The 12,196-nt window shown below is 64.6% G+C and overlaps 1 protein-coding gene across 1 annotated transcript in view; it reads left to right on the plus strand.

Annotated features, from left to right (window-relative positions):
• The window catches only part of LOC149914270 (liprin-alpha-3-like), a 32,676-nt gene that overhangs the window by 11,634 nt on the left and 8,846 nt on the right, over positions 1–12,196 (plus strand). Inside the window, 10 exon segments of the mRNA XM_090127552.1 lie at positions 414–546; positions 1,732–1,842; positions 1,844–1,938; positions 3,029–3,311; positions 4,624–4,707; positions 4,768–4,844; positions 6,930–7,066; positions 7,878–7,971; positions 8,891–8,972; positions 9,681–9,881. Of these exon segments, the coding sequence (XP_089983678.1) occupies positions 414–546; positions 1,732–1,842; positions 1,844–1,938; positions 3,029–3,311; positions 4,624–4,707; positions 4,768–4,844; positions 6,930–7,066; positions 7,878–7,971; positions 8,891–8,972; positions 9,681–9,881 (1,297 nt within the window).

Consider the following 12,196-nt stretch of genomic DNA (forward strand, 5'->3'; position numbering starts at 1 on the left):
ACGACCCCCCCCAGAGTCCCCAATACCCAAAGATCCCCCCCAACCCCCCCCTATATTTCCCACGACCCCCCCCCCCCAAAAAAAAGACACCCCCAGGACCCCCCCAGGACCCAAAGAACCTCCAAGACCTCCCCCAATATTTTCCAGGACCCCCCCCAAAAAAAGACCCCCCCCAGAGTCCCCCAATACCCAAAGACCCCCCCAACTCCCCCCCAATATTCTCACGACCCCCCCCAAAAAAACGACCCCCCCCAGGGCGCCCCCCCACCCCAAAATAACCCCACCCCCCCCCCTTTCTCCCCCCCCTCCTCTAATAATGCGGGGGGGGATTAAGAACTCATCCCCCCCCCCCCCCCCCCCCCCCCCCCCCCCCCCCCCTAATTAACGCCTCCCCCCCCCCCCCGCAATTTCAGGTCATTGCCAGGCAGTGCATTGGAGCTTCGTTACCCCCCCACATCGGGGGGGGGCTCCCAGGAACCCTACGGACCCCCCCGCAGAATCCGGGGGGGGCGGTGGGGGCCCCCCCCCCAAGAAGAGACCACCAAGGTTTGCATGGGGGGGGGGGGCTGGAAATTTGGGGAGGGGGGGGCAGCTTTGTGAAGGGAGGGGGGGGCGATGGGGGGGGGGGGGGTCTTGGGGGGGTCTTTTTTTGGGGGGGGTCTTTGGGTAATTGGGGGGGGTCCTGGGGGGGTCTTTTTGGGGGGGGTCTTGGGGGGGTCTTTGGGTATTTGGGGGGGGTTGGGGGGGCCGTTTTTGGGGGGGTTGTCGGAGATATTGGGGGGGGTTGGGGGGGTCTGGGTAATTGGGGGGGGTCTTGGGGGGGTCTTCTGGGGGGGGCTGGGATATATTGGGGGGGGTCTTTGGGTAATTCGGGGGGGGGTCCTGGGGGGGTCTTTTGAGGGGGGGTCGTGGGGGGGTCTTTGGGTATTTGGGGGGGGTTTGGGGGGGGTCTTTAAGGGGTGAGAGGTCCTGGGAAATATGGGGGGGGGGGGGGTTGGGGGGAGTCTTCTGGGGGGGGGGCTGGGATATATTGGGGGGGTCCTGGGGGGGTCTTTTTGGGGGGGGTCGTGGGGGGGTCTTTGGGTATTTGGGGGGGGCTTTGGGGGGGGCCGTTTTTGGGGGGGTTGGGGGAGATATTGGGGGGGGTTGGGGGGGTCTTTGGGTAATTGGGGGGGTCCTGGGGGGGTCTTTTGAGGGGGGGTCTTTTGAGGGGGGGTCTTGGGGGGGTCTTTGGGTATTTGGGGGGGGTTTGGGGGGGGGTCTTTAAGGGGGGAGAGGTCCTGGGATATATTGGGGGGGGGTCTTTGGGGGGGGGGCTGTTTGGTGGGGGGGTCTTTGGGGGGACTCCTTGAGGGGGGGGGGGTTCTTTGGTGGGGGGGGGGGGTTCGTCGGGGGTCTCTGGGGGTCTTTAGGGGGGGGAGTTATTTTGGGGGGGGGTCTGTAGGGTTGTCTTGGGGGGGGGGTCTATGGGGGGGGTCTTTTGGGGAGCGGCTCTTTGGGTGGGTTTTTTTTGGGGGGGGGTCCTGGGGGTTCTTTGGTGGGGAGGGGGGGCGTCTTGGGGCGGGGGGGGGTCCTTATGGGGGGGGGGTCTTTATGGGGGGGGGGGGGGTCGAAAAGCATTTGGGGCAGCGGGGGGGTCGAGGTGGGGGGGGGGGCTCTGTCCCATATCCTCATTCTGTCCTTCTGTCCTTCTTCTCTCCCCCCCCCCCCAAAAAAAAACGAACCCCACAGGGCTCCGAATGGGAGAGGGGGGGTCCTTCATTCGAGCCCCCCCCCCCAGAAGGCTCGGATGAGGAAGAGGAGGAAGAAGATGAACGCGAGGGGGGGGGTCCCGGGGGGGGGGGGAGCAGAAACGCTTTCCCCCAGCGGACAGACGGACGTGCAGACGTTGGCCTTCATGCTGCAGGAACAGCTGGAGGCCATCAATAAGGAAATCAAGTCAGTGCCCCCCCCCGGGACCCCCCCCCAAAAAAAAAACAAAACAGAGACCCCCCCCCAAATCCTATAGAAACCCCCCCAAATCCTACAGATGCACCCAGATCCCATAGAAACCCCCCCCCCCCCCCCCCCAGGTGGTGGTGCTGTATGGGGGATCTATGGGGGATCTATGGGGAGGGGATCTATGGGGCGGGGATCTATGGGGGATCTATGGGGAGGGGATCTATGGGGCATGGATCTATGGGGGATCTATGGGGAGGGGATCTATGGGGCATGGATCTATGGGGCGGGGCTCTATAGGGGATCTATGGGGCAGGGATCTATGGAGCGGGGATCTATGGGGGATCTATGGGGCGGGGATCTATGGGGTGGGCATCTATAGGGGATCTAGGGGGATCTATGGGGCGGGGATCTATGGGGGATCTATGGGGAGGGGATCTATGGGGCGGGGATCTATGGGGTGGGCATCTATAAGGGATCTAGGGGGATCTATGGGGCAGGGATCTATGGGGCAGAGATCTATAGGGGATCTATGGGGCGGGGATCTATAGGGGATCTATGGGGGCTCTATGGGGCAGGGATCTATGGGGCGGGACTCTATGGGGCAGGGCTCTATAGGGGATCTATGGGGCGGGGCTCTATAGGAATCTATGGGGCAGGGATCTACGGGGCAGGGCTCTATAGGGGATCTATGGGGCGGGGATCCATGCGGTGGGGCTCTATGGGGCAGGGATCTATGGGGCAGGGCTCTATAGGAATCTATGGGGCAGGGATCTACGGGGCAGGGCTCTATAGGGGATCTATGGGGGATCTATGGGGCAGAGCTCTATAGGGAATCTATGGGGCGGGGATCCATGGGGCGGGGATCTATGGGGCAGAGCTCTATGGGGCAGGGCTCTATAGGAATCTATGGGGGATCTACGGGGCAGAGCTCTATAGGGAATCTATGGGGCGGGGCTCTATGGGGCGGGGATCTATGGGGCAGAGCTCTATGGGGCAGGGCTCTATAGAGTCTCTATGGGGCAGAACCTCTCCGTGCCCCCCCCCCCCATAACCCCCCCATTTTTTTTTTGCCCCCCCCCCCCCATAGGCTGATCCAGGAGGAGAAGGAATGCACGGAGCTGCGGGCGGAAGAGCTGGAAAGCCGCGTGGGGGGGGGGACGGTTTCGACCCCCGGGGGGGGCCGGTATCGAAGCGGGGGGGGGGCGACGACGACAACGACGACGACGACGACGGCGACGTCGGGGGGGGGCACCGCTTCGTTCTCCCCCTCCCTCACCGGTTCGGCCCTCGCCAGCCCCTCCCCCCCCAGCAGCGGTCGTTCAACTCCAAGGATGGCCCCCCCCAGCCCGGCCAGGGAGGGGGAGCGCACGGTGAGACCCCCCCGCGCCCCCCCCTCAAATATTCCCCAACCCCCCCACAATCACCTCCCCCCCCCCCCCCCCGCCGTCCCACCAAAATCGCAACCCCCCCCCCCAATAAAAAAACCACAACCCCCCCTAACACAGCTTTAAAGGATGCCCCCCCCCCCCCAAAACGATTTGAGCGGTGACCCCCCCCCCCCAAAAAAATAATCTGCCTCGCACACCATCGAACCCCCCCCCCATTGCCCCCCCCCAAAAATATAATCCCCCCCCCCGCACCATTGAACCCCCCCCCCCAATGCCCCCCCCCCAAAATAATCCCCCTCCTGTGCCATTGAATCCCCCCCAGTGGACCCCCCCCCTCAAAAAATAATCCCCCCCCCCGCACCATTGAACCCCCCCCCCAATGGCCCCCCCCCCAAAAAATCCCCCCCCCCCCCATGCCATGGAATCCCCCCCCAAAATAATCCCCCCCCCCGCACCATTGAGCCCCCACCAATGGACCCCCCCAAAAAAAAAAACCCTCCCCCCCATAGGACCCCCATGTGATCCCCCTCATAGACCCCCCAAATCCCCCCCCCCAAAAAAAGCCCCCCCATCTGTCCCCCCCCCTTTGTGCCCCCCCCATAACCCCCCCATAAACCCTCCAAAATCCCTCCCCCAAAAAAATGCTCCCCCGTTTTTGCCCCCCCAGAGCCCCTCATAGCCCCCCCCCCAAAAAATGCCCCCCATCTGCCCCCCCCTTTGTGCCCCCCATGACCCCCCCGAATCCCCCCCCCAAAAAATCCCCCCCCCACTCTGACCCCCCCTTTGTGCCCCCCCCAAGACCCCCTCATAGCCCCCCCCCCAAAAATGCCCCCCCATCTGCCCCCCCCCTTTGTGCCCCCCAGACCCCCCCAAATCCCCCCCCCAAAAATACCCCCCCCCACTCTGACCCCCCATTTTTGTGCCCCCCCATGACCCCCCCAAAAAATGCCCCCCCACTCTGGCCCCCCCCCTCAGTACCCCCCCATGACCCCCCCAAATCCCCCCCCCCAAAATACCCCCCCCAATCTGACCCCCCCCCGTGCCCCCCCATGACCCCCCCATAGACCCCCCCAAAAAACCCCCCCCACTCTGACCCCCCCATTTTTGTGCCCCCCCATAACCCCCCCCAATCTGACCCCCCCATCTCTGTGCCCCCCCCAAGACCCCCTCATAGCCCCCCCCCTCTTACAAAATGCCCCCCATCTGCCCCCCCCTTTGTGCCCCCCAGACCCCCCCATAACCCCCCCCCCACTCTGCCCCCCCCCTGACTTTGTGCCCCCCCCCCCTCTTACAGAACCCCCCCCCCAAAGAAGAGCCCCGCGGCGGCGTCGCGATCGGAGGGGGGGGGGGGGAAGAAAAAAGCAGCAGCAGCAGCAGCGGGGGGGGTGGGGGGGGGGCAGGAAGCGGTGCGGACCCCCCCCAAATCGGTCCTCACCCCCCCCCGCCCAGCCGTGCCCCCCCCCGCGCCGAAAGAGGGAGCGCAGCGCTGGCGCTGCTGGAGGAGGGGAGAGCGGGGTGAGGGGGGGGGCAACATGGGGGGGGGCAAAATGGCGGGGGGGGGCGAGGGGGGGGGCAATTGGAGGGGGGGCAATTTGGTGGTGGGGGGGGGGAATGTGGGGTCGTGGGGGGGGGTTATTGGGGGGGGCATTTTTTGGGGGGGGGGCTATGAGGGGGTCTTGGGGGGGGCACAAAGGGGGGGGGGCAGATGGGGGGGCATTTTTTGGGGGGGGATTTTGGGGGGGTCATGGGGGGCACAAATGGGGGGTCAGAGGGGGGGGCATTTTTTGGGGGGGGGATATGGGGGGGTCTTGGGGGGGGCACAAAGGGGGGGTCAGAGGGGGGGCATTTTTTGGGGGGGGGGCTATGAGGGGGTCTTGGGGGGGGCACAAAGATGGGGGGGTCAGAGGGGGGGGTATTTTGGGGGGGGGATTTGGGGGGGTCTATGGGGGGGTACAGAGAGGGGGGGTCAGAGTGGGGGGGCATTTTTTGGGGGGGTTATGGGGGGGCACAAAAATGGGGGGGTCAGAGTGTGGGGGGGGATTTTGGGGGGGGGATTTGGGGGGTCTATGGGGGGGCAAAGAGGGGGGGGCACAAAGATGGGGGGGCACAAAGATGGGGGGGGTCAGATTGGGGGGGGCATTTTGGGGGGGTCTATGGGGGGGTTATGGGGGGGGCACAGAGAGGGGGGTCAAATTGGGGGGGGTTATGGGGGGGGCACAAAGGGGGGGGCAGATGGGGGGGCATTTTTTGGGGGGGGGATATGGGGTCATTGGGGGGGTTTCAAGGGGGGGGGTTTGGGGGGGGTCTTATTGGGGGGGGACATTTTTGGGGGGGTGATGTGGGTCATGGGGGGGCTCAAGGGGGGGCATTTGGGGGGGTCAGATTGGGGGGGGACATTTTTTGGGGGGGCGAATATGGGGTCGTGGGGGGCTCAAGGGGGGGGCATTTTTGGGGGGGTCTTATTGGGGGGGGTCTTATGGGGGGTCTATGGGAGGGACTTGGAGGGGGGGTCTTATTGGGGGGGGGATTTTTTGGGGGGGGAATATGGGGTCGTGGGGGGGTTTCAAGGGGGGGCATTTTGGGGGGGGGTCTTATTGGGGGGGGTCTTATGGGGGGATCTATGGGGGGGTCATGGAGGGGGGGTCAAATTGGAGGGGGCATTTTTTGGGGGGGGGGAATATGGGGTCGTGGGGGGGGTTTCAAGGGGGGGGAAATTTGGGGGGGGGTCTTATTGGGGAGGTCTTATGGGGGGATCTATGGGGGGGGCATGGAGGGGGGGTCAGATTGGGGGGAGCATTTTTGGGGGGGGGCTATGGGGGGGTTTTGGGGGGGGCTACAAAGTTGGGGGGGTCTGGGGGGGGACATTTTGGAGAGTCATGGGGGGGGTCAAGGGGGGGCATTTTGGGGGGGGTCTTATGGGGGGGCATTCTTTTGGGGGGGGGCTATGGGGGTCATGGGGGGGGCTCAAGTGGGGGCATTTTGGGGGGGGTCTTATTGAGGGGGGGGTCGAAGGGGGGGCATGGGGGGGGCATACAGGGGTGTCTGGGGGGGGGGGGTTCTGTAGGGGGGGACCGGGGGGGGGGTCCTGTGGTGGGGGGTATTATGGGGGGGGGGGTCCAAAGGGGGGTAATGGGGGGGGGGACAAGGGGAGGTAACTGGGTGTGGGGGGGGATTTGGGGGGGGGGCCCATGGGGTTCATTGGGGGGGGGGTCTTCTGGGGGGGAGGGGGGAATATGGGGGGGGGTCCAAAGGGGTATAATGCGGGGGGGGGGATTTTGGGGGGGGTCATAGGGGGGGGGTCTTGGTGGGGGGGGCAATAGGGGGGGGGGGTTCTATGGGGTTGAATGTATGGGTGTGGGGGGGGGGGTCTATGAATGGTCTTTTGGGGGGTGGGGGTTCAATTGTAGGGACAATTTGGGGGGGGGGCAATTTTTTTTGGGGGGGGGGCAACTGGGGGATCCTGGTGGCTGCGGGGTTTCTATGGGGGGGGGGGGGTTTATGGGGATATGGGGATGGTTTTTGCGATTGGGGGGGGGGGGGGTTCATCTCTTGCCCCCCCCCCCCCTTCTATTATTTTGCCCCCCCCCCAAAAAAAAAAAGGCTGGGCCCCGAGCCCCCCCCCGAAGCGCTGCAAAAAACCCCGAAGAAGAAAAGCATCAAATCGTCCATCGGGCGCCTCTTCGGCAAGAAGGAGAAGGGCCGCCCCGGGACCCCCCCCCGCGATGGACCCCCCCTCGGTCAGAACCCCCCCCCCCAAAATATCCCCCCCCCACAGCACCCCAATATTCCCCCCCCCACAAAGACCCCCCCCTAAATATCCTCACCGCCCCATCAGAACCCCCCCCCCCCCAAACCCCAATATTCCCCCAGGACCCCCCCTCAAATTTACTCCCCCCCCCCGTAAAAAAAATACCCCCCTATGACCCCCCCCAATATCCCCCCCCCCACCCTCAAATATCCCCCCCCCCACAAGGACCCCCCCCAAAAATCTCCTCCCCCCCCCCCAGGGACCCCCTCCTCAAATTCCCCCCCCATGACCCCCCAAAGACCCCCAATATTCCCCCCCCAAGGACCCCCCCTCAAATCCCCCCCCCCACAACCCCAATATCCCCCCCCCCCAGGAACTCCCACCTCAAATCCCCCCCCCATGCCCCCCCCAGGACCCCCCCCCACCTCATATTCCCCCCCCATAGCCCCACATGGACCCCCCCCCAAATTCCTTCCCCCCCCCAGGGACCCCCCCTTAAATTCCCCCCCCCACAACCCCAATATTCCTCCCCCTGAACCCCCCCCCATCTCAAACTCCCCCCCCAATGACCCCCCCCTCAAATATTCCCCCCCCCTTACGGCCCCCCCCCCCCGAAAAAAATCCCCCCCCCAATGTCTTTTGAGGGGGGGGCGGGGGGGGGGGGGGGTGCTGGATGAACTCCATGGGTTTAAAGGGGGGGGGGGGGGGATACAAATGGGGGGGATGGGTTTAAAGGGGGGGGGGGGGTCCAAATTGAGGGGGGGGCCCAAATTTATTCGTGCCCCCCCCCCTCCCAACAGCAGGGACCCCCTCGGATGAGCTGCCCCCCCCGGATGCTTTGGGGCTGAGCAAACTGCCGGGGGGGGGCGATAAGGATCGGAGGAGCAAAAAAAAGTGAGGGGGGGGCACAAGTGGGGGGGGGGGGCAGCAAAAAGAAAGAGGGGGGGGGCAAAATGGGGGGGGGGGCAACAAATGAGGGGGTATCGAAATGGGGGGCGCCAAAAGTGGGGGGGGGGGGGCAGAAAATTGGGGGGGCACCGAAAGGGGGGGTGGGCATCAAAAGAAGGGGGGGGGCAAAATGGGGGGGGGGGCACAAAAAAGAAAGGGGGGGTGAAATGAGGGGGAACTAAAATGGGGGGGGGGCATAATGGGGGGGAACCAAAGTCGGGGGGGCATTGGGGGGGGCGCATAATTGTGGGGGGGTCTTTTTTTGGGGGGGGGTCACTGTGGGTCTTTATGGAGGGGTGTGGGGGGGTCTTTTTTTGGAGAGGGTCTCTTCGGGGGGGGTTTTGGGGGGGGTCATTTTTTAGAGGGGGGGTCTTTTTGTTGGGGGGGGGCTGGGGGGGGGGTCCTGCGGGTCTTTATGGGGGGGGGTCTTTTGGGGGGGGGGGGTCTTTTTGGGGGGGTTGCTCTGGGGTTTTATGGGGGGGTCTTTTGGGGGGGGTCGGTCTTTTTTGGGGGGGGGGTCTTAGGGGGGCCTGGAGGGGTTACTATGGGGCTTTATGGGGGGGTCTTTTTGGGGGGGTCTTTTTTGGAGGGGGGGTCTTAGGGGGGGTCTGGCTGGGTTACTATGAGGCTTTATGTGGGGGGGGGTCTTTTTTTTGGGGGGGGGTCTTTGGGTGGGGGGGGGGGTCATTGTGTGGGTCTGGACCTGGGGGGGGGGGGGGGTGGAGTAGATGGAGGGGGTCTGTTTGCTATTTTTTTTTGGGGGGGGGGGTTTAAGTGTTCTGGGGGGGGGCTCAGAATGGGGGGGGGTTATGGGGGGGTCTTTTTGATGACCCCCCCCCCTCTTGTTGCCCCCCCCCCCCCACAGACACGAGCTGCTGGAGGAGGCCTGCAGGCAGGGGCTGCCATTCGCTGCATGGGACGGACCCACCGTGGTGTCGTGGCTGGAGGTGGGGGGGGGCTTTTAGGGAGGGGGTTTGACCTTTGACCTTTGACCTTTGACCCCCTGACCTTTGACATCAGGCTGTGGGGTGGGGGTGCCCGCATGGGAGGTGGCTGCATTGGGGGTCGGTGACCTTTGGAATCAGGTCAGGTCACTCCCGGGTTCCCCTACCGACCTCCTGACCTTTGACACCCCGAGTTCCTGACCTTTAACCCCATGACCTTTGACCTCTGACCCTCAGCTGTTTGTGGGGATGCCCACATGGTGTCTGCCTGCATTGGGCTCAGCGACCTTTGGGACCTGATAACGTCAAGGTCGATGACCTTCAGGATCCCCCTGAACTTTGACCCCCTGACCTCTGACCTGTAGGGTCATGGCTTTTGGGGCTGCCTGACCCCTGACCCTTAACCTCTGGCCTCTGACCCCTGACCTCCAGCTGTGGGTGGGGGTGCCCACATGATGCATGGCAGAAGTTTGGAGTCTGAAACCTTTGGGGTCAGGACATATTATGGTCATTAAGGTCCCCTTGACCCCCTGACTTTTGACCCCTGCCCTTTGACCTTTGACCCCGCAGCTGTGGGTTGGTATGCCCGCCTGCTACGTGGCAGCATTGGGGTCAGAGACTTTTGGGGTCTGATACCTTTGGGGTCAGGTCAAATTCGGGTCCCTTAACCCCTGACCCTTGACCCCTACCCCTTGACCTTTGACCCCGCAGCTGTGGGTGGGGATGCCCGCCTGGTACGTGGCCGCGTGCCGCGCCAACGTTCGCAGCGGGGCGGTGATGGCGAATCTGTCGGACACGGAGATCCAACGGGAGCTGGGCATCAGCAACCCGCTGCACCGCCTCAAGCTGCGCCTGGCCATCCAGGAGATGGTGTCCCTCACCAGCCCCTCCGCGCCCGCCTCGTCCCGCACGGTCAGCGCCCCCGTGTGGCGCGGCGGGGAATTGCATGGCGGCGGCGGTCAGCGCCCCCGTGTGGCATGGAGGGGAATTGCATGGCGGTGGCGGTCAGCGCCCTCGTGTGGCGTGGAGGGGAATTGCATGGTAATGGGATTGCATGGCAGTGACGGTCAGCGCCCCCGTGTGGTGCGGCGGGGAATTGCATGGCGGTGACGGTCAGCGCCCCCGTGTGTCGCGGCGGGGAATTGCATTATAGTGGGATTGCATGGCGGTGACGGTCAGCGCCCCCGTGTGGCGTGGAGGGGAATTGCACAGCAGTGACGGTCAGCGCCCTCGTGTGTCGCGGCGGGGAATTGCATTATAGTGGGATTGCATGGCGGTGACGGTGAGCGCCCCCGTGTGGCGTGGAGGGGAATTGCATGGCGGTGACGGTCAGCGCCCCCGTGTGGCGTGGAGGGGAATTGCGTGGAGGGGAATTGCGTGGTAGTGAGATTGCATGGCGGTGACGGTCAGCGCCCCGTGTGGCATGGAGGGGAATTGCATTATAGTGGGATTGCACGGCAGTGACGGTCAGCGCCTCCGTGTGGCGCGGCGGGGTATTGCATGGTAATGGGATTGCATGGCGGTGACGGTGAGCGCCCTCGTGTGGCATGGAGGGGAATTTCATTATAGTGGGATTGCATGGCAGTGACTGCATGGCGGTGACGGTCAGCGGCCCCGTGTGGCATGGAGGGAAATTGCATTGTAGTGGGATTGCACGGCAGTGACGGTCAGCGCCCCCGTGTGGCGTGGAGGGGAATTGCACGGTGGTGAAGCCAGTGCCCCGTGTGGCGCGGCGGGGAACTGCATTGTAGTGACGGTCAGCGCCCCCGTGTGGCGTGGAAGGCAATTGCGTGGAGGGGAATTGCGTGGTTGTGAGATTGCATGGCGGTGGCGGTCAGCGCCCCCGTGTGGTTCGGCGGGGAATTGCATGGCAGTGACGGTCAGCGCCCCCATGTGGCGTGGAGGGGAATTGCGTGGCGGGGAATTGCGTGGTAGTGAGATTGCATGGCGGTGGCGGTCAGCGCCCCCGTGTGGCGTGGAGGGGAATTGCGTGGTAGTGAGATTGCATGGCGGTGACGGTCAGCGCCCCCGTGTGGTGCGGCGCGGTATTGCACGGTATCACTACCGTGTGGTGTGGAGGGGAATTGCATGGCGGTGGCGGTCTGCGCCCCCGTGTGGCGTGGAGGAGAATTGCATGATAGTGGGATTGCTTGGCAGTGACGGTCAGCGCCCCGTGTGGTGCGGCTGGGAATTGCATTGTAGTGGGAATGCCTGGTAGTGACGGTCAGCGCCCCCGTGTGGCGTGGAGGGGTATTGCGTGGTAGTGAAATTGCATGGCGGTGGCGGTCAGCGCCCCCGTGTGGCGCGGCGGGGAATTGCATTATAGTGGGATTGCGCGGCAGTGACAGCGCCCCCGTGTGGCGTGGAGGGGAATTGCACGGTGGTGAGGCCAGCGCCCCGTGTGGCGCGGCGGGGAACTGCATTGTAGTGACGGTCAGCGCCCCCGTGTGGTGCGGGGGGGGAATTGCATGGTAGTGGGATTGCATGGCGGTGACTGCATGGCAATGACGGTCAGCGCCCTCATGTGGCGTGGAGGGGAATTGCACTGTAGTGAGGCCAGCGCCCCCGTGTGTCGCGGCGGGGAATTGCATGGCGGTGGCGGTCTGCGCCCCCGTGTGGCGCGGCGGAGAATTGCATTATAGTGGAATTGCATGGCAGTGACGGTCAGCGCCCCGTGTGGCGTGGGGGGGAATTGCATGGCGGTGACGGTCAGCGCCCCCGTGTGGCGCGGCGGGGTATTGCATGGTAATGGGATTGCATGGCGGTGGCGGTCAGCGCCCTCGTGTGGCATGGAGGGGAATTGCATGGCGGTGGCGGTCAGCGCCCCCGTGTGGTCCGGCGGGGAATTTCATTATAGTGGGATTGCATGGCAGTGACTGCATGGCGGTGACGGTCAGCGCCCTCGTGTGGCGTGGAGGGGAATTGCATTGTAGTGGGATTGCGCGGCAGTGACAGTCAGCGCCCCCGTGTGGCGTGGAGGGGAATTGCACGGTGGTGAGGCCAGCGCCCCGTGTGGCGCGGCGGGGAACTGCATTGTAGTGACGGTCAGCGCCCCCGTGTGGCGGGGAGGGGAATTGCATGAATGGTGGCGTTGCACGGCGGGGCCCTTGCACGAGGGTGGTGTGATTTGGGGGGGGGGTTGTTGGGGTGGGACTTCGTGCGGGCGCTTTGCACGGAGACTTCGCACAAGGGCTGCGTGTCACACGATGCGGGTGTTGCGTGGTGTG

This window comes from Phasianus colchicus, chromosome 31 (genome assembly GCF_987193195.1).
Source record: "Phasianus colchicus chromosome 31, bPhaCol1.hap1.1, whole genome shotgun sequence".
NCBI lineage: Eukaryota > Metazoa > Chordata > Aves > Galliformes > Phasianidae > Phasianus > Phasianus colchicus.